This window comes from Oncorhynchus clarkii, chromosome 19 (genome assembly GCF_045791955.1).
Source record: "Oncorhynchus clarkii lewisi isolate Uvic-CL-2024 chromosome 19, UVic_Ocla_1.0, whole genome shotgun sequence".
Lineage (NCBI taxonomy): Eukaryota > Metazoa > Chordata > Actinopteri > Salmoniformes > Salmonidae > Oncorhynchus > Oncorhynchus clarkii.
The window spans coordinates 5,867,523-5,887,936 of record NC_092165.1 but is presented as its reverse complement, the minus strand read 5'-3'; the positions used below and the strand labels follow the sequence as shown (position 1 = coordinate 5,887,936).

The window sequence follows — 20,414 nt, the reverse complement described above, 5'->3', positions numbered from 1 at the left end:
ATCTTGCTTTTCGTAGCTCCGCTCGGCCGGATGGAACGCACCAACACAATCAAGGACTAGCTGTCGATTACCGATCAATCGAACTCAGAGCGGAAGTCGAAACTCAGAGCGGAAGTCGGAGAATGCACGATGACAAGAAGCTAGCTTGATATTAAAGAAACAAAAGCCCCCAAAATAGCTATCGCATAAGTGTTCCAACAGAGCGATTAATGAACGTGTGTTTCTAGTTAATGTTTAAATATTTGTTCATCCAAAAGAGGGGATTAGACATTTCGAAGAAAAAAAGGTAACCAGAAATAATCAAGCTAGCTAAATTCGCTTAAATGCTAGCAAACCCAAAAACCTGTCTAACTAGCTAGGTTACTAGCTTTTATTTTTTTATAGCAACTAGGAAGCTAATATACATCTTTCAGTTATTTTTTTTGTCACTCATAAGATGTGATGTCACTTAGATGTACTGGCAGAAAGTGTCAGACAACTTTCTAGTTAGGTATCAGAGTAGCAACTTGACAAGTGTGATACCATTATTAGCTACGTAAACCTAGCTAGCTAACGGTATGTGAAATGTGTGAACATCATAAAAAGCTATATGGTATGTGAACACCCAAACTAGGTATAAACCATTGACTTAAATACATAATTAGGTTGTTCAGCCCGTATATATATACTGAGAAGTGTAACAACGTTGTGCATGTCTTTGAGGAGCTAATAATGCCGCTATATGTTGACTTAGAGGTTGGACCCAACCCTAACATTGTGTTGCCTTGAGGTATATATGTTGTCTTTCTGTAGCTAGCGTCTAACGTTGTAATGTTGTATCAGGATGGACCCAGCCCTAACATTGTGTTGTCTTTCTGTAGCTAGCGTCTAACGTTGTAACGTTGTGTCAGGATGGACCCAACCCTAACATTGTGTTGTCTTTCTGTAGCTAGCGTCTAACGTTGTAACGTTGTGTCAGGATGGACCCAGCCCTAACATTGTGTTGTCTTTCTGTAGCTAGCGTCTAACGTTGTAACGTTGTGTCAGGATGGACCCAGCCCTAACATTGTGTTGTCTTTCTGTAGCTAGCGTCTAACGTTGTAATGTTGTATCAGGATGGACCCAACCCTAACATTGTGTTGCCTTGAGGTAGCTAGCGTCTAACGTTGTAACGTTGTATCAGGATGGACCCAACCCTAACAGTGTGTTGTCTTTCTGTAGCTAGCGTCTAACGTTGTAACGTTGTATCAGGATGGACCCAACCCTAACAGTGTGTTGTCTTTCTGTAGCTAGCGTCTAACGTTGTAACGTTGTATCAGGATGGACCCAACCCTAACAGTGTGTTGCCTTGAGGTATATATTTTTTGTCTTTCTGTAGCTAGCGTCTAACGTTGTGTCAGGATGGACCCAGCCTTGTTGAGAGAGCGGGAGCTCTTTAAGAAGAGGGCTCTCTCTCAGCCCACGGTTGAGAAGAGACCTGCAGCCTCCGAGTCAGGCGGTTCCAAGAAGAAGAAGTCCAAAGCTGACAAGGAGGCTTCCGGGTCCAAACATGGCGCAGGTAAGACCAGGGGCGTATTCATTACGCCGATCCTGTTGTAAAACATTTAGTCTGTTGCGAAAAGGTTTCCATTTACTCCAAATAGAAAACATTTTGCAAAGGAAAAATAGTTTTAAATTGGACAAATTAAGACAGGTCCCTCCCTCCCTGTTTCGTTTGCCCGGTTTGCTTCCATTTAGTTCTTAAACGGTAAACTGTTTTCGCTGCAAGAATGAATACACCCCAGAAGGGCTCTACAACCTGGGGTGTAATTCATTAGTGTAAAATGTAGTAAAAGGTTTTGCAACAAATGAAAACAAGCACCTCTTATTGGACAGATTTAGGTGTGTCCCTTCCTCCCCCATTTCAGCCTTTTTGCATCCATCTGGTTCCTACTAGTGAGTACACATCCTTTATATTTGGGTCATGTTCATTCGGCACCAAATGGAACAAATCTGACTGAAACAGGGAGGGATTACCTAAACTTTGCTGTAAAATATTTTTTTGCTACGGTGTGCCCCGATGAATACGACCCTAGTCTTGAAATCTATTATACTGCTGATTGTGTGTCACATCTGTAGCCTGGGTACCTGCTTGCTTCTACATTCCACAATGAAAGTGTTATTTTCTACAAACATGTTTTAAGTGGCTTATTTTGGGGTTTTTTCGTTGACCACAAACACTCGTTGTACATTTTTTTTAATAAGCTTAATTTCAACATCTGTCAGTACTTTTGAAATGAGACCACACAGTTTGTTTTTCTTACGTGATAATTGTTTATTCATCATCATCATCATCATCATCATCATCATTTTAGGAAAGTGAAATGATACCTTGTGCTCAATGCAAGTAGGTTATTTTATTTACATCGGTGTGTGTACAGGTGCCCCCCCCCACCCCCATCCAAGAGAGAGTAGTATCATGGCCACTTGGCTGTGGTTTAAAATATGTTGGTGAGCGGTGACATCATCACAGGCAACATGTTGATTACATCATTACGACACAGCAAGTTGTGAACAGTTTTTGTCAAATGGATGAGGACTTCACCTACAATGGCAGTCGAAGCATTAGGGAATAAAAACCATCTGTAAATTACATTAAAATGTGGGACGACTTCTGTGGTAGCTGGATCTTTTGGTGACATTTTAAAGTAACTGTCCAGGGATAACAGAATATTAACTTTAAAAGTTAGTTTAATTAACTCATAATGTTTTTTATTAATCCCATACTCGTATTTGTGGTCAAATCATAAATTGGAGGGAAAAAAACACTACAAAAACCCCCACCTCCCACTTGGATCTCAAACAGACCATTTAAAAAATGCTTGTTATTTCCTCATAAAGGATGAGGTCATCATCCTGAGCAGGATGAGATGGTCCAATCAGCGGTCTGCTACATTAATATTTTTAATAACCAGTACACGCCCACACCATTCCAACACACAAAAGCTGCTTTTTAACATAATTACTATTTTTTGGGGGGAAGGAAAACTTTCATAGAAATCTGGAAACATTACGACAGTTAATTTAATTTTTGGTAATATTGGTCATCTTGGTCATCTTGATCATCTTGGTCATCTTGGTCGTCTTGATCATCTTGGTCATCTTGGTCGTTGACTTTGGGTGACTTCCTTGCTCTGTAGGGTCCTAGAGGGTTGGCTATCATTGTGGATCTCCTCTGTGTCTTTAGCTGTTCTCGAATGGTATGTCTTGTACTTGTACAATGTGGTGATGGATGAAGATGCTCAACAGCTGTCGAATAATAGACTTGTTAAACCCCCTGGACTTGGCAAAGGAGAGCTCTTCTTCTCTCCTGCCTTCCCTGCTGACGTGCTTCGATTAGAACACACACACACACACACACACACACACACACGGGAGCAGGGACACACACACACATACGAAGGTGCAGTCTCACTGTTCTCAAACTGTGAGCACACAGCACAGTCAGTCTCGGGTCAGATTCAGGGTCAACAGTCATGACCTAACTTCCTGCTTGGCCCTGGTCACTGTGGCAACGACCCCTTTAACCCCCTTTACACCACCTCGGTTTGTGACCCCGTGGGACTGTGGATCTTCTCCACCATGTTCTGGAAGGGACCTTCCTCCTCCATCAGGTCACGATGGGTCTTCCCCTGCATGAGAAGGAAAACCATAGCTTAGGTTATTACAATGGGTTTAGGTTAGATCCAAGTAATTACAATGGGTTTAGGTTAGATCCAGGTAACCCTGGAACAGCTACAGTATAGTAACAGGCCTGGTCTAACCCTGGAACAGCTACAGTATAGTAACAGGCCTGGTCTAACCCTGGAACAGCTACAGTATAGTAACAGGCCTGGTCTAACCCTGGAACAGCTACAGTATAGTAACAGGCCTGGTCTAACCCTGGAACAGCTGATTGAACAGTATAGTAACAGGCCTGTCTCACCTTGACACAGCTACAGTATAGTAAAAGGCCTAGTCTCACCTTGACACAGCTACAGTATAGTAACAGGCCTGGTCTCACCTTGACACAGCAGCCACAGTCCAGCAGCTCGTAGAGGAAGGCCAGAGCTGCCAGGGAGACTACTGTGATGATGAAGAGGAGGAGGATGACGAAGCACGCTATGTTCCAGCCGTCGTGGAACGGGTACACCTCCTGAACCTGCAGGGAGACCTGGGACAGCGGGGCGGCGTCAGGGAGCCACGGGAGAGAGGTGGTGTTGAGACGGTCCATGTTGTTTCACCTGGGAGAGAAATGATAGAGGAAGTCATGGTTGGTTTGTGCCTGCAGAGGTTTGAGATGGCTGCTGGTGTTCAGGATGTTCTTCTGTCCTTCAGACCCGCAGTCTATAAAGACAGCCTTTATAGAGCCTCAACTCAGAGTTCTGGTACTGTGACCTGGAGGGAGACAGAACCTCTATACACAGAGTTCTGGTACTGTGACCTGGAGGGAGAGAGACATAACCTCTATACACAGAGTTCTGGTACTGTGACCTGGAGGGAGAGAGACATAACCTCTATACACAGAGTTCTGGTACTGTGACCTGGAGGGAGACAGAACCTCTATACACAGAGTTCTGGTACTGTGACCTGGAGGGAGACAGAACCTCTATACACAGAGTTCTGGTACTGTGACCTGGAGGGAGAGGGGGACAGAACCTCAAAACACAGAGTTCTGGTACTGTGACCTGGAGGGAGAGAGACAGAACCTCTATACACAGAGTTCTGGTGCTGTGACCTGGAGGGAGAGAGAGACAGAACCTCTAAACACAGTAAACACTTACTCCATCAGGACACAACCTCCTGGGGTGCATAGCGCCTTCCTGCTTACACACACACACACACACGCCAGGAGCAGTGAGAGCAACTGTGCTGACTGACCCAGTTTGGTTGAGTGAACCAGAGAGAGACTGAACACTGTTAGTGTCTAACCTCCAACCCTGAAACACTGTTAGTGTCTAACCTCCAACCCTGAAACACTGTTAGTGTCTAACCTCCTACCCTGAAACACTGTTAGTGTCTAACCTCCAACCCTGAAACACTGTTAGTGTCTAACCTCCTACCCTGAAACACTGTTAGTGTCTAACCTCCATCCCTGAAACACTGTTAGTGTCTAACCTCCAACCCTGAAACGCTGTTAGTGTCTAACCTCCTACCCTGAAACGCTGTTAGTGTCTAACCTCCAACCCTGAAACACTGTTAGTGTCTAACCTCCAACCCTGCAACACTGTTAGTGTCTAACCTCCTACCCTGAAACACTGTTAGTGTCTAACCTCCTACCCTGAAACACTGTTAGTGTCTAACCTCCTACCCTGAAACACTGTTAGTGTCTAACCTCCTACCCTGAAACACTGTTAGTGTCTAACCTCCTACCCTGAAACACTGTTAGTGTCTAACCTCTTACCCTGAAACACTGTTAGTGTCTAACCTCCTACCCTGAAACACTGTTAGTGTCTAACCTCCTACCCTGAAACACTGTTAGTGTCTAACCTCCAACCCTGAAACACTGTTAGTATCTAACCTCCAACCCTGAAACACTGTTAGTGTCTAACCTCCAACCCTGAAACACTGTTAGTGTCTAACCTCCTACCCTGAAACACTGTTAGTGTCTAACCTCCTACCCTGAAACATTGTTAGAGTGTAACCTGGTTTGATTAGTTGTCTGTCTGTCTGTCTGTCTGTCTGTCTGTCTGTCTGTCTGTCTGTTTGAACCTTCTCTAGTTCAGATAGAATGTGTGCGATGAGTTTCACTGTTCTGTTCCGCATTCCACCTTTTGCTCGTTAAATATGTGTGTGACCGACTAGGCTATTGTTATCAGATGTGTGTGACCGACTAGGCTATTGTTATCAGATGTGTGTGTGTGTGTGTGTGTGTGTTTAGCAGTGAGTCATTCCACCTCTCCTCTCCTGTGTTTGAGCCCACTGTCATCATCTGCTCTGAGTAGCTTTACTGATGACTGTTGACTGATGACTGACTCACAGTATGTTACGTAGTGTTGTTAGTGTAACCTGATACAGGCCTGTCATTAGTCAGAGGACAGCATGTCTATTATATACAGTTCTATGTTACATAGTGTTGTTAGTGTAACCTGATACAGGCCTGTCATTAGTCAGAGGACAGCATGTCTATTATATACAGTTCTATGTTACATAGTGTTGTTAGTGTAAACTGATACAGGCCTGTCAGAGGACAGCATGTCTATTATATACAGTTCTATGTTACATAGTGTTGTTAGTGTAACCTGATACAGGCCTGTCAGAGGACAGCATGTCTATTATATACAGTTCTATGTTACATAGTGTTGTTAGTGTAACCTGATACAGGCCTGTCATTAGTCAGAGGACAGCAGACAGCATGTCTATTATATACAGTTCTATGTTACATAGTGGTGTTAGTGTAATCTGATACAGGCCTGTCATTAGTCAGAGGACAGCATGTCTATTATATACAGTTCTATGTTACATAGTGTTGTTAGTGTAACCTGATACAGGCCTGTCATTAGAGGACAGCAGACAACATGTCTATTATATACAGTTCTATGTTGCATAGTGTTAGCAGACCACAGTCATCTCCTGACGGTTAGTCTAGTTACCCTGAACACAATGGCTCGGTCTCTGATGAAGTCAATGGGATCATGTGTTTATTAGGATCCCCATTAGCTGTTGTCATCTAATGAGATGTGAAGTAGCCAATAGGCCTTCAACTGTTTTCATGTTGCTATGGAAGTAGCCAATAGGCCTTCAACTGTTTTCATGTTGCTATGGAAGTAGCCAATAGTCCTTCAACTGTTTTCATGTTGCTATGGAAGTAGCCAATAGGCCTTCAACTGTTTTCATGTTGCTATGGAAGTAGCCAATAGGCCTTCAACTGTTTTCATGTTGCTATGGAAGTAGCCAATAGGCCTTCAACTTTAATCAGACTGTTTTCATGTTGCTATGGAAGTAGCCAATAGGCCTTCAACTGTTTTAATGTTGCTATGGAAGTAGCCAATAGGCCTTAAACTTTAATCAGACTGTTTTAATGTTGCTATGGAAGTAGCCAATAGGCCTTCAACTGTTTTCATGTTGCTATGGAAGTAGTCAATAGGCCTTCAACTATTTTAATGTTGCTATGGAAGTAGCCAATAGGCCTTCAACTTTAATCAGACTGTTTTCATGTTGCTATGGAACTAGCCAATAGGCCTTCAACTTTAATCAGACTGTTTTCATGTTGCTATGTGAAGTAGCCAATAGGCCTTCAACTTTAATCAGACTGTTTTCATGTTGCTATGGAAGTAGCCAATAGGCCTTCAACTTTAATCAGACTGTTTTCATGTTGCTATGTGAAGTAGCCAATAGGCCTTCAACTGTTTTCATGTTGCTATGTGAAGTAGTCAATAGGCCTTCAACTGTTTTCATGTTGCTATGGAAGTAGCCAATAGGCCTTCAACTGTTTTAATGTTGCTATGGAAGTAGCCAATAGGCCTTCAACTTTAATCAGACTGTTTTCATGTTGCTATGGAAGTAGCCAATAGGCCTTCAACTGTTTTAATGTTGCTATGGAAGTAGCCAATAGGCCTTAAACTTTAATCAGACTGTTTTAATGTTGCTATGGAAGTAGCCAATAGGCCTTCAACTGTTTTCATGTTGCTATGGAAGTAGTCAATAGGCCTTCAACTATTTTAATGTTGCTATGGAAGTAGCCAATAGGCCTTCAACTTTAATCAGACTGTTTTCATGTTGCTATGGAACTAGCCAATAGGCCTTCAACTTTAATCAGACTGTTTTCATGTTGCTATGTGAAGTAGCCAATAGGCCTTCAACTTTAATCAGACTGTTTTCATGTTGCTATGGAAGTAGCCAATAGGCCTTCAACTTTAATCAGACTGTTTTCATGTTGCTATGTGAAGTAGCCAATAGGCCTTCAACTGTTTTCATGTTGCTATGTGAAGTAGTCAATAGGCCTTCAACTGTTTTCATGTTGCTATGGAAGTAGCCAATAGGCCTTCAACTGTTTTCATGTTGCTATGGAAGTAGCCAATAGGCCTTCAACTGTTTTAATGTTGCTATGTGAAGTAGCCAATAGGCCTTCAACTTTAATCAGACTGTTTTCATGTTGCTATGGAAGTAGCCAATAGGCCTTCAACTTTAATCAGACTGTTTTCATGTTGCTATGTGAAGTAGCCAATAGGCCTTCAACTGTTTTCATGTTGCTATGTGAAGTAGTCAATAGGCCTTCAACTGTTTTCATGTTGCTATGTGAAGTAGCCAATAGGCCTTCAACTGTTTTCATGTTGCTATGTTGTAGAGGATATTGATAGTCCACATTAGTAACACTGTCATGGTAACTGAAGGTCTCTCTCTCTGGGGAAAATACTGTAATACTTCCTGTGTGAAAGTGTCGTCTAATTGGGTTATTGGAGGTTCTGTTGGCTGATGTTGATGGAGAGAGAGAAGTGAAGGAACAGAGGGATATCATTCTTTATCTATTATGAATGTAGACCGATTCTTCCTCTACCCACACTACCATAGCCTAGTACCCCAGCACTACACCCCTCTCTGTTCCTCCCTACCGTTACCCTCTCCTCCTCTACCCACACCACACTACCATAGCCTAGTACCCCAGCACTACACCTCTCTCTTGTTTCTCCCTATCGTTACCCTCTCCTCCTCTACCCACACCACACTACCATAGCCTAGTACCCCAGCACTACACCTCTCTCTGTTCCTCCCTACATTACCCTCTCCTCCCTCCCTCTCCACCCCTACCCCCTCCTCTCTCTCCTCCCTCCCTCTCCACCCATACCCCCTCCTCTCCTCCCTCCCTCCCTCTCCACCCCTACCCCCTCCTCTCCTCCCTCTCTCCTTTTCCACCCCTACCCCCTCCTCTCTCTCCTCCCTCCCTCTCCACCCCTACCCCCTCCTCTCCTCCCTCTCAAGCCCCCTCCCCCTTCTGTGTGTTCTCCCTGAAGTGGTGTAGGACCCCAGACAGACTGAGGCAGAGCGGTATCTCCTGCTGTGTCTGTCTGCAGGGGCTCCCACTGCCCCACCCCCCTCCCTAATGTCTAGTCCCATCCAGTCTGGAGGGGGTGAATACAGCCAAATCCACCCTAATTAAACCCTGTATGGAGTTTGTGTGTATGTGTCCTTATTGAAATCCTTGCAGGAGAAGAAGCCTAGTCATCTCTATGCCAGTCTGAATCACAACAACCTTACTGCCTGCTTGGCACCCTATTCCCTGTGTAGTTTGACCCAGGAACCATCCTCTAGCAGTCTAGTCTCTCTCTGTTCTGCTACAAAAACACTCATCCTTTAGTCTGACTGTCTATATTAACACTCATCCTTTAGTCTGACAGTCTGCTACAAAAACACTCATCCTTTAGTCTGACTGTCTATGTTAACACTCATCCTTTAGTCTGACAGTCTGTTATATAGACACTCATCCTTTAGTCTGACTGTCTATATTAACACTCATCCTTTAGTCTGACAGTATGTTATATAGACACTCATCCTTTAGTCTGACAGTCTGCTACAAAAACACTCATCCTTTAGTCTGACTGTCTATGTTAACACTCATCCTTTAGTCTGACAGTCTGTTATATAGACACTCATCCTTTAGTCTGACTGTCTGTTATATAAACACTCATCCTTTAGTCTGGCAGTCTGTTATACAAACACTCATCCTTTAGTCTGACAGTCTATATAAACACTCATCCTTTAGTCTGACAGTCTATATAAACACTCATCCTTTAGTCTGACTGTCTATATTAACACTGCTTCTTTACTCTGTCTATATTAACACTCATCCTTTAGTCTGACTGTCTGCTACAAAAACACTCATCCTTTAGTCTGACAGTCTGTTATACAAAAACACTCATCCTTTAGTCTGACAGTCTGTTATACAAAAACACTCATCCTTTAGTCTGACAGTCTGTTACAAAAACACTCATCCTTTACTCTGACTGTCTATATTAACACTCATCCTTTACTCTGACAGTATGTTATATAGACACTCATCCTTTACTCTGACAGTCTATATTAACACTCATCCTTTAGTCTGACAGTATGTTATATAGACACTCATCCTTTACTCTGACAGTCTGTTACAAAAACACTCATCCTTTACTCTGACAGGCTGTTATAAAAACACTCATCCTTTACTCTGACAGTCTGTTATATAAACACTCATCCTTTACTCTGACAGTCTGTTATATAAACACTCATCCTTTACTCTGACTGTCTGTTATATAAACACTCATCCTTTAGTCTGACAGTCTGCTACAAAAACACTCATCCTTTAGTCTGTTATATAAACACTCATACCGTCTGTCTGCTCACAGCGTAACCCATAGGCTGGGCTCCTGTCTGTCTGTCTGCTCACAGCGTAACCCATAGGCTGGGCTCCTGTCTGTCTGTCTGCTCACAGCGTAACCCATAGGCTGGGCTCCCGTCTGTCTGTCTGCTCACAGCGTAACCCATAGGCTGGGCTCCTGTCTGTCTGTCTGCTCACAGTGTAACCCATAGACTGGGCTCCTGTCTGTCTGCTCACAGCGTAACACATAGGCTGGGCTCCTGTCTGTCTGTCTGCTCACAGCGTAACCCATAGACTGGGCTCCCGTCTGTCTGTCTGCTCACAGCGTAACCCATAGGCTGGGCTCCTGTCTGTCTGTCTGCTCACAGCGTAACCCATAGGCTGGGCTCCTGTCTGTCTGTCTGCTCACAGCGTAACCCATAGGCTGGGCTCCTGTCTGTCTGTCTGCTCACAGCGTAACCCATAGGCTGGGCTCCCGTCTGTCTGCTCACAGCGTAACCCATAGGCTGGGCTCCTGTCTGTCTGTCTGCTCACAGCGTAACCCATAGGCTGGGCTCCTGTCTGTCTGTCTGCTCACAGCGTAACCCATAGGCTGGGCTCCCGTCTGTCTGTCTGCTCACAGCGTAACCCATAGGCTGGGCTCCTGTCTGTCTGTCTGCTCACAGCGTAACCCATAGGCTGGGCTCCTGTCTGTCTGTCTGCTCACAGCGTAACCCATAGGCTGGGCTCCCGTCTGTCTGCTCACAGCGTAACACATAGGCTGGGCTCCTGTCTGTCTGTCTGCTCACAGCGTAACCCATAGACTGGGCTCCTGTCTGTCTGTCTGCTCACAGCGTAACCCATAGACTGGGCTCCTGTCTGTCTGTCTGCTCACAGCGTAACCCATAGACTGGGCTCCTGTCTGTCTGTCTGCTCACAGCGTAACCCATAGGCTGGGCTCCCGTCTGTCTGCTCACAGCGTAACCCATAGGCTGGGCTCCTGTCTGTCTGTCCTCTGGTGTTGATAAACCTTTTACCGTTTATAATGTAGTGTTGTTTCCCAGAATGCTGTAGGGATGGAAGGTAAACCCTCCTCTTATGAAAGCAATCACAGATACAATGTAGGCTTCATAGGATGGATTAGGCTAGTAGACACACACACACTACACACTACACACACACTACACACACACTACACACACACACACACACACACACACTACACACACTACACACACACATACACACTACACACACACTACACACACACTACACACACAGACACTACACACACACACACACACACACACACACGCGTCTTGCCCTGATACATGGCTGTAGCAGGCAAGCATGCAAACAGACTGCAGATCTGCCAGTGTGTCCACACACACACTACACACACACACACACACACACACTAACCGTCGTTGTGCCAGAGAAATATGCAGACTCACCTGTGTAGCTTCTACTGTGGGGTGGATGCTTGTAAAGGATTCAGGCAAAAGATGCTCTCGCTCTCCCTTCCCCCACTCTGTCTCTCTCTCGCCTCTCTCTCTCGCTCTCTCTCTCGCTCTCTCTGTGTCTCTCTCTCCTCCCTGCCACTCCTTGCAGTTCTGCTCGTCTTCCCCACACAAGGCACAGCCTGTGCTCAGACCTTACCACTCTACCAATGGCTAAGCTCACCCTCGTTTCTCCCCTCTCTATTTGCCAAATCTTCTCAGATGAAATGAATGCCCCGCCTTCTCATTAGCACCCAGCAGCAGCTCCCGCCCACGTGATGAATCATTTAGTGAGTCACAACAACAGGCCGCTCTGATTGGCTGGTCTCCAGAAACAGGATCTCACAGCTGAAGCCACAGACGCAGAGCCACTAGAGTAGGACCTGAAACGGAACCCTAGCTAGTGCCCTGATACCCCCTAGCTAGTGCCCTTATACCCCCTAGCTAGTGTCATGATACCCCCTAGCTAGTGCCCTGATACCCCCTAGCTAGTGCCCTGATACCCCCTAGCTAGTGCCATGATACCCCCTAGCTAGTGCCATGAAACCCCCTAGCTAGTGCCATGATACCCCCTAGCTAGTGCCCCGATACCCCTTAGCTAGTGGCATGATACCCCCTAGCTAGTGCCATGATACCCCCTAGCTAGTGCCATGAAACCCCCTAGCTAGTGCCATGATACCCCCTAGCTAGTGCCCCGATACCCCTTAGCTAGTGGCATGATACCCCCTAGCTAGTGCCCTGATAACCCCCTAGCTAGTGCCCTGATAACCCCTAGCTAGTGCCCTGATAACCCCTAGCTAGTGCCCTGATAACCCCTAGCTAGTGCCCTGATAACCCCTAGCTAGTGCCCTGATAACCCCTCGCTAGTGCCCTGATAACCCCTAGCTAGTGCCCTGATAACCCCTTGCTAGTGCCCTGATAACCCCTAGCTAGTGCCCTGATAACCCCTAGCTAGTGCCCTGATAACCCCTAGCTAGTGCCCTGATAACCCCTAGCTAGTGCCCTGATAACCCCTAGCTAGTGCCCTGATAACCCCTAGCTAGTGCCCTGATAACCCCTAGCTAGTGCCATGATATCCCCTAGCTAGTGCCATGATAACCCCTAACTAGTGCCATGATAACCCCTAGCTAGTGCCATGATAACCCCTAGCTAGTGCCATGATAACCCCCAGCTAGTGCCATGATAACCCCTAGCTAGTGCCCTGATAACCCCTAGCTAGTGCCCTGATAACCCCTAGCTAGTGCCCTGATAACCCCTAGCTAGTGCCCTGATAACCCCTAGCTAGTGCCATGATAACCCCTAGCTAGTGCCCTGATAACCCCTAGCTAGTGCCATGATAACCCCCAGCTAGTGCCATGATAACCCCTAGCTAGTGCCATGATAACCCCTAGCTAGTGCCCTGATAACCCCTAGCTAGTGCCCTGATACCCCCTAGCTATATGAGTCTCTATTGAATAACTGATATTGACAGGACCTATATGAGTCTATTGAATAACTGATATTGACAGGACTAGTCAATACTCATCTTAGTGTGGCACAATGTCTAGATTCTGATCCTGGTCTGTATTTGAGCAGTACAACATGTCCAGATTCTGATCCTGGTCTTTATTTGAGCAGGACAACATGTCTAGATTCTGATCCTGGTCTTTATTTGAGCAGGACAACATGTCCAGATTCTGATCCTGGTCTTTATTTGAGCAGGACAACATGTCTAGATTCTGATCCTGGTCTGTATTTGAGCAGGACATGTCTAGATTCTGATCCTGGTCTGTATTTGAGCAGGACAACATGTCTAGATTCTGATCCTGGTCTGTATTTGAGCAGGACATGTCTAGATTCTGATCCTGGTCTTTATTTGAGCAGGACAACATGTCTAGATTCTGATCCTGGTCTGTATTTGAGCAGGACAACATGTCTAGATTCTGATCCTGGTCTGTATTTGAGCAGGACAACATGTCTAGATTCTGATCCTGGTCTTTATTTGAGCAGGACAACATGTCTAGATTCTGATCCTGGTCTTTAGTTCAGCTGGTAATTAGGATATCTGACCAGTTTTCTCTTTCTCTCTCCAGACACCAGTAATGGTAACTTCAACCTGAAGGCCCTGACAGGCAGCTCTGGCTACAAGTTTGGTTGCCTGGCTAAGATAGTCAACTACATGAAGGTAAGGTGAACACACACACACACACACACACACTTACACACACACACACACACACATTACACACACACATTACACACACACTACACACACACACATTACACACACATTACACACACATTATACACACATTATACACACACATTACACACACATTATACACACACACACACACACACACACATTACACACACACACACACACATTACACACACACATTACACACACACACACACATTACACACACACACACACACACACATTACACACACACACACACACATTACACACACACATTACACACACACACACACACACACATTACACACACACACACACACACACACATGCACACACACCCAATATGTGGATGATGCCATTTCCATGACGTTTGTGTCATGGGTCCAGAGTGACTAACAGTAGTGACTAACGTGTTAGTTATCCTACTGTCAAATCCCCACTGTAGTAGTGACTAACAGTAGTGAGTACGTACTGGTAGAACCCACAAGCCTGGTGTTGCTAGAGTCACCCTCTACCAACAGAGCTACACAGGACCACACATGTTAGTTATCCTACTGTCAAATCACCACTGTAGTAGTGACATGTTGTCAGAGGTGGTTCACTGTAGTAATGACATGTTGTCAGAGAGGTGGTTCACTGTAGTAATGACATGTTGTCAGAGGTGGTTCACTGTAATAATGACATGTTGTCAGAGAGGTGGTTCACTGTAGTAATGACATGTTGTCAGAGAGGTGGTTCACTGTAGTAATGACATGTTGTCAGAGAGGTGGTTCACTGTAGTAGTGACATGTTGTCAGAGAGGTGGTTCACTGTAGTAATGACATGTTGTCAGAGAGGTGGTTCACTGTAGTAGTGACATGTTGTCAGAGAGGTGGTTCACTGTAGTAATGACATGTTGTCAGAGAGGTGGTTCACTGTAGTAATGACATGTTGTCAGAGAGGTGGTTCACTGTAGTAATGACATGTTGTCAGAGAGGTGGTTCACTGGTGTCCTGATTGGTGAGCTTCCTCCTTCCAACAGTCTGAGCTGTCGTCTCAATTAAACCACTCCCCTTTTAACCTCTGAACCCTCCGTATGTCTCTCATTGGGTTTATTGTGATGTTAGTTCCTCCCTCTACTCTGTCTGTCTCTTATTGGATTTATTGTGATGTTAGTTCCTCCCTCTGTCTGTCTGTCTCTTATTGGGTTTATTGTGATGTTAGTTCCTCCCTCTACTCTGTCTGTCTGTCTCTTATTGGGTTTATTGTGATGTTAGTTCCTCCCTCTACTCTGTCTGTCTGTCTCTTATTGGGTGTATTGTGATGTTAGTTCCTCCCTCTACTCTGTCTGTCTCTTATTGGGTTTATTGTGATGTTAGTTCCTCCCTCTACTCTGTCTGTCTGTCTCTTATTGGGTGTATTGTGATGTTAGTTCCTCCCTCTACTCTGTCTGTCTCTTATTGGGTTTATTGTGATGTTAGTTCCTCCCTCTACTCTGTCTGTCTGTCTCTTATTGGGTTTATTGTGATGTTAGTTCCTCCCTCTATTGTTTGGTTCTCCACTCTTTATTTTGGAAGTAAACAACAACAACAACAACAACACAGACTTTTGTTAGTCAACATGTTTATGGTTCAGCTCTGGTGCAGTAACTCTGACAGCCTGGGTGGTTTTTCACACCAGACTTTGACTCATAACAATCTGCATAACGTTCACAGATTGTGTGTGCCAGTGTGTGTGTGTGCCTGTGTGTGTGTGTGCCTGTGTGTGTGTGTGTGCCTGTGTGTGTGTGTGTGCCAGTGTGTGTGTATGCCAGTGTGTGTGTGTGTGCCAGTGTGTGTGTGTGCCTGTGTGTGTGTGTGTGCCTGTGTGTGTGTATGCCAGTGTGTGTGTGTGTGTGTGTGCCTGTGGGCGCGTGCGTGCGTGCGTGTGTGTGTGTGTGCTCTGTCTTTTTCCCAGTACTGAAGCTACCTCGTCTTGACACAGTCGATGCAGACAAGCTGCCATTACACAGATTACTTCTTTTAAACAATGTATCACGTGACCAACCAATAACGTCCTAGATTCTGAGTTCTATTCTTCTCTGTCTGGTACTCAGCCTACTACACTGAATTAAAGGATTTTTAGAAACTGTCCATCTGGCTATTAGACCACACTAGCCCGGGTGGCATTCAGGTCCTAAATGCCATACTTGAAAAATTCAACATTTTACTGACGGTCTAGTTTGTCATATTTTCAAGCCCAAACTGAAAGCCTTGGCTAGCAGGTTAGCTTAATTTCTTACAATTGAGTTAGAATTGATCATGTCATCCTTCCTGTTCTTCTGTGTTCCTTCCTGTTCCTCTATGTTCCTTCCTGTTCCTCTATGTTCCTTCCTGTCCTCCAGACCAGACACCAGCGTGGTGATACTCACCACTTGACTGTGGAGGAGATTCTAGATGAGACCAAACTACTGGACATCGGCATGAAACAGAAACAATGGCTGATGACTGAGGTGTGTGTTGGGGCTTGACCTTTCACCTTTTCAATAAGATGGTGTGTGTTGGGGCGTTCACATGTTATCAGAGTTATCGGGAGGTGCGAGTGGGAAACTGAGTGTTTTGTTGCTTGACCTTTCACCTTTTCAATAGATGACGCCAAATCTGTTTTTTGACCATTGCAAACTTGAGAGAGAGAGAGAGATCAGAAACTCTTCCACCTCTTTTTTATTTACCTCCGTCTCACCCTCCTCTTCCTCGGGCCAAACAGACTAGTGTTTTGAGACCCATGTAAATAAAGTTGAAATAAATGTTTGACTCAGTCTCTGTCCCGTCCCCAGGCGCTGGCCAGTAACCCTAAGATAGAGGTGAGGGATGGGAAATATGCCTTCAAGCCCAAATATCACCTGAAGGACAAGAAAGCCCTGCTCAGACTGTTGGATAAACATGACCAGCTGGGACTGGGAGGATTACTGCTAGATGATGTGGAGGAGGGGCTACCCAACTCTGCCAAGGCACTGAAGGTGTGTGTGTGTGTGTGTGTGTGTGTGTGTGTGTGTGTGTGTGTGTGTGTGTGTGTGTGTGTGTGTGTGTGTGTGTATTAATGAGTCAGACATATTAACGGCCTCTGTTCCTCCCCAGGTTTTGGGAGACCAGATCATCTTTGTGACAAGACCAGACAAGAAGAAGATTCTGTTCTATAATGATAAACACTGCCAGTTTACAGTTGACGAAGGTGAGAGCGTTGGTGTAGTTTCTCTAACGTAATTTTTTTTGCCTTCATGGTAGATGAGTGGGAGCATTGGTATGGTGTCTTTTTGCTTAGTTCTCTGTAGAAGGTGAGCATATAATGTTAATTAGAACTAGAGTGTTGGTATGTTCTCTCCCTTAATTTAGTAATTTAGTGGTTGAAGATGAGAGCATGTGTATAGTTTCTCCCCATTAAATATATGTTGAAAAGCTGAGCATTGGTAGGGTTTCTCCCATGTCGTCCAATGCAGAATGTGAAAGTGTTGGTACAATTTCTCCCTTAATTATCAGTTTGCAGTAGATTCAGATAAGTGCGTTGATAAGGTCTCTCTTATTTCAGTTAAAGGAGCTTTATTGACATTAAATGCATTCTGTAAATATTGCCAAAGGTTAAAAAAAATATATATATATAAAAAATGTTTTATAAGTCTAAAGAAGTAATGTCTAAAGTACAACTGCATAAAGTCACTCAGTTCTCTGTAGAAGGTGTGAGCACTGGTCTGGTTTCTCTCCCTTTGCACTGGTCTGGTTTCTCTTTCACGTAATGACCTCAATGGCTCCACCCAGTGGTCAGATTTATTTTATTTTTTTTACTATGACGTCATTTAGAAGTGTAGAACTTTCAGTTCGTTCATACCAGGATCCATTCAGTCGATACAGGATATTAACTGAGTTTAATTCGTTTGTTTACTTGTATGTATTGATTTGTTTACTTGTATGTATTGATTTGTTTACTTGTATGTATTGTGTACCGTAAGTCAGCTTTTATCTGCCGAGTACGACCTACTTGTAAAAATGTAATAAACTACTACTGCTATTGTCCTACCTGAGCTAATGGTATCCTGTCTGTGTTTCCTGGTCTATCGTCCCAGAGTTCACCAAGCTGTGGAGGAGTATCCCAGTGGACTCTATGGACGAAGAGAAGATAGAGGACTATCTCAAGAGACAGGGCATCTCCTCCATGCAGGAGACTGGACCCAAGAAAGTTGTGAGTTTCTCTCTCTGTCTCCACCTCTTTCTCTATCTCTCCAGATCTCTACCTCTCCGGATCTCTCTACCTCTCCAGATCTCTCTACCTCTCTACCTCTCTCTACCTCTCCACCTCTCTCTACCTCTCCGGATCTCTCTACCTCTTTTCTCTCTCTCTCTCTCTCTCACTTTCTCTTTCTGTCTGTATTTCTGTCTCACAGGCCTGGGTAATTCCAGTCCTCGGGGGCCTGATTGGTGTTACACTTTTGTCCCAGCTAACACACCTGACTCCAGTAATCAACTAATAGACTGGGGGGGGGGGGGGGGGGGGGGCGACCAATCAGTTCTGCTAGGGACTGGGGGGGGGGGGGAGACCAATCAGTTCTGCTAGGGACTGGGGGGGGGGGAGACCAATCAGTTCTGCTAGGGACTGGGGGGGGGGGCAACCAATCAGTTCTGCTAGGGACTGGGGGGGGACCAATCAAGCCCCCCCCCCCCCCCCCTGAGGACTGGAATTGCCCCGGTCTGTCACATAGCTGGGACAATAAACCGAAAATGATCTTGACACCCAAACAGAACAGAGAGGACGTTTGACACTTGGATAATAATGATAAGGATCCTTTACTAGAGGAATGTGTTGTCTGATATACTGATATGGGCTATTTGTTAACAAGACAGTTGATCACTACAACATTCAAACTAGAAGTAGTAGGTTGAAGGGTCATTTAAAAGAGTAACTCTGGGGCACAATCATGTTATAAACTTGTTCTACTTATCGACATTGTGATAATTTTGTCAATTTATGGTGGTACGGATTTACATCCACATCTCCTAGCTCTATCACTCTCTTTATCTTTCTCATGACTTATCTGTGATTGGTTGTTTCTACAATTAACCCGGTCTGTGATTGGCTGTTTTGGTTGTGTTGCTACAGTTACCAATCAAGAGGAAGAAGCCAGGTGGACAGAAGAAGAGACGCTTCAAGACTCACAACGACCATCTGGCCGGAGTACTGGAGGACTACTCGGAGGGCGTACCCGCTAAGAAGTGATGTCACTTCCTGGTTATACCCCTCCCACTTCCTCGGCCCAGTGAGAGAGGGGTGACCTGGGAGTTGTTGTTTTTTGTAGTTTGTTTTTGCCGGAAATAAACTTGTTTTATTTGTCTCACCAAAACTACAATGAAGAGGAGACAATGGGCCTTGTCTCAAACGTGTGAACTTGCTTCCTTTTCTTGTGTCCTTTCCTCTCCCGACGATAAAGGAGAAGGAGATGAGGACAGGAAGCCATTTTGGAACGTTGAGACACAAGATGGCTGACTGATTGACTGAAGTGAAGTCCTTGCCAGACACACCAACCTAAAGAGACGCTCGCTGTCCTTTTTGTTAAAACTGGACCAGTTTTGGTTCTAAGCAGTAATACAAAATGGTGGACGGCTTTTAGGGGTAGCAAAAATGTCCTGTTAAATTTTCCCCCCCCAAAAAATCCCAGGTTTTCCAGAAATCCCAGTTGGAATATTCCTGTAATGACAAATTCCCTGGAATCTGGTAACGCTTCAATGGGGATGTCTGGGAAACATAGGGGATTCTGGGAAAGTTACTGGATATGTGCAGCCTTAGAAGGGGCTGTATGTGTAAATGTCTGGCACACGATGGACACTGTGTGTGTGTGTGTGTGTGGAGAGAGGATGTGTGTGTGAAAGTGTTTTTTTTTTTTTTTAAATAATACCAGTCGTATTGTCTGCTGTAGTTGTTCCTTATATTAATTTACAACAGTGGTCACCAATGGCAACCTGGAGAAATACAGGTTGTGCAGGGTTTTGCTCCAGACCTGCACAAACACTCCTGACTTAGCTAAACGACTCGTAGAATCTACCAGGTTTACTCAGACAAACACTAGCCTGGTCCCAGGGTCTTTGTGCTGTCATTCCAAACGGCATGACAACGAGTCATAGCAGAGCTGAAATCGGGCTAGACAAACACCCCACTCCCATAGAAGCCCTTCAGCTAATAAACTGTCCCTTCAGTATATACTCAAAACTGTTCATCAAGACCTTGATTGATTGGGTGAATCAGTTGTGTTAGTGCAAGGCTAGAGCAAAAGCCAGTATCTCTCCACTTCCTGGTTGGTTGGTGATCGCTGGTCTCTTGAGCTTTCTTCATTACTGAGCACGTTACCCACAGTACCTTTCTCCTGAGGCCTTTCCTCTGACGCACAATAAAGTCATGGAAAACACGCTGTACTGTGTCTTCTTGATGACACAGAGGCCTGGATTCAACCTGATGGTTGCTGCTC

General features: G+C 44.9%; 2 protein-coding genes across 2 annotated transcripts; one reads left to right on the top strand and one right to left on the bottom strand.

The window, feature by feature from the left end:
- The first annotated feature begins 88 nt into the window (after positions 1-88).
- Positions 89-20,357, top strand: LOC139374635 (general transcription factor IIE subunit 2-like). Its single transcript, XM_071115666.1, has 8 exons — positions 89-286; positions 1,358-1,537; positions 13,839-13,930; positions 16,311-16,418; positions 16,743-16,925; positions 17,044-17,137; positions 18,024-18,139; positions 19,055-20,357. The coding sequence occupies exons 2-8, from the start codon at positions 1,381-1,383 to the stop codon at positions 19,169-19,171; spliced, it is 867 nt and encodes a 288-aa protein (XP_070971767.1). The 5' UTR covers positions 89-286; positions 1,358-1,380; the 3' UTR covers positions 19,172-20,357.
- Positions 2,269-11,891, bottom strand: LOC139374092 (small integral membrane protein 18-like). The gene is made up of 3 exons (XM_071115085.1): positions 11,722-11,891; positions 4,022-4,241; positions 2,269-3,650 (listed from the first exon to the last, which is right to left on the bottom strand). Exons 2-3 carry the CDS (start codon positions 4,229-4,231, stop codon positions 3,552-3,554), a joined length of 309 nt encoding a protein of 102 aa, XP_070971186.1. The 5' UTR covers positions 4,232-4,241; positions 11,722-11,891; the 3' UTR covers positions 2,269-3,551.
- Positions 20,358-20,414: the final 57 nt, after the last annotated feature.

Excerpts from the sequence above, each read along its gene's own strand:
- LOC139374635 (XM_071115666.1), top strand. The coding sequence starts at position 1,381 with ATGGACCCAGCCTTGTTGAGAGAGCGGGAGCTCTTTAAGAAGAGGGCT. Across the intron at positions 1,538-13,838 it reads CGGGTCCAAACATGGCGCAG|ACACCAGTAATGGTAACTTC; the intron begins GTAAGACCAGGG and ends TTCTCTCTCCAG. Across the intron at positions 16,419-16,742 it reads AACAATGGCTGATGACTGAG|GCGCTGGCCAGTAACCCTAA; the intron begins GTGTGTGTTGGG and ends TCCCGTCCCCAG.
- LOC139374092 (XM_071115085.1), bottom strand. The coding sequence starts at position 4,231 with ATGGACCGTCTCAACACCACCTCTCTCCCGTGGCTCCCTGACGCCGCC. Across the intron at positions 3,651-4,021 it reads ACTGTGGCTGCTGTGTCAAG|GGGAAGACCCATCGTGACCT; the intron begins GTGAGACCAGGC and ends CTTCTCATGCAG.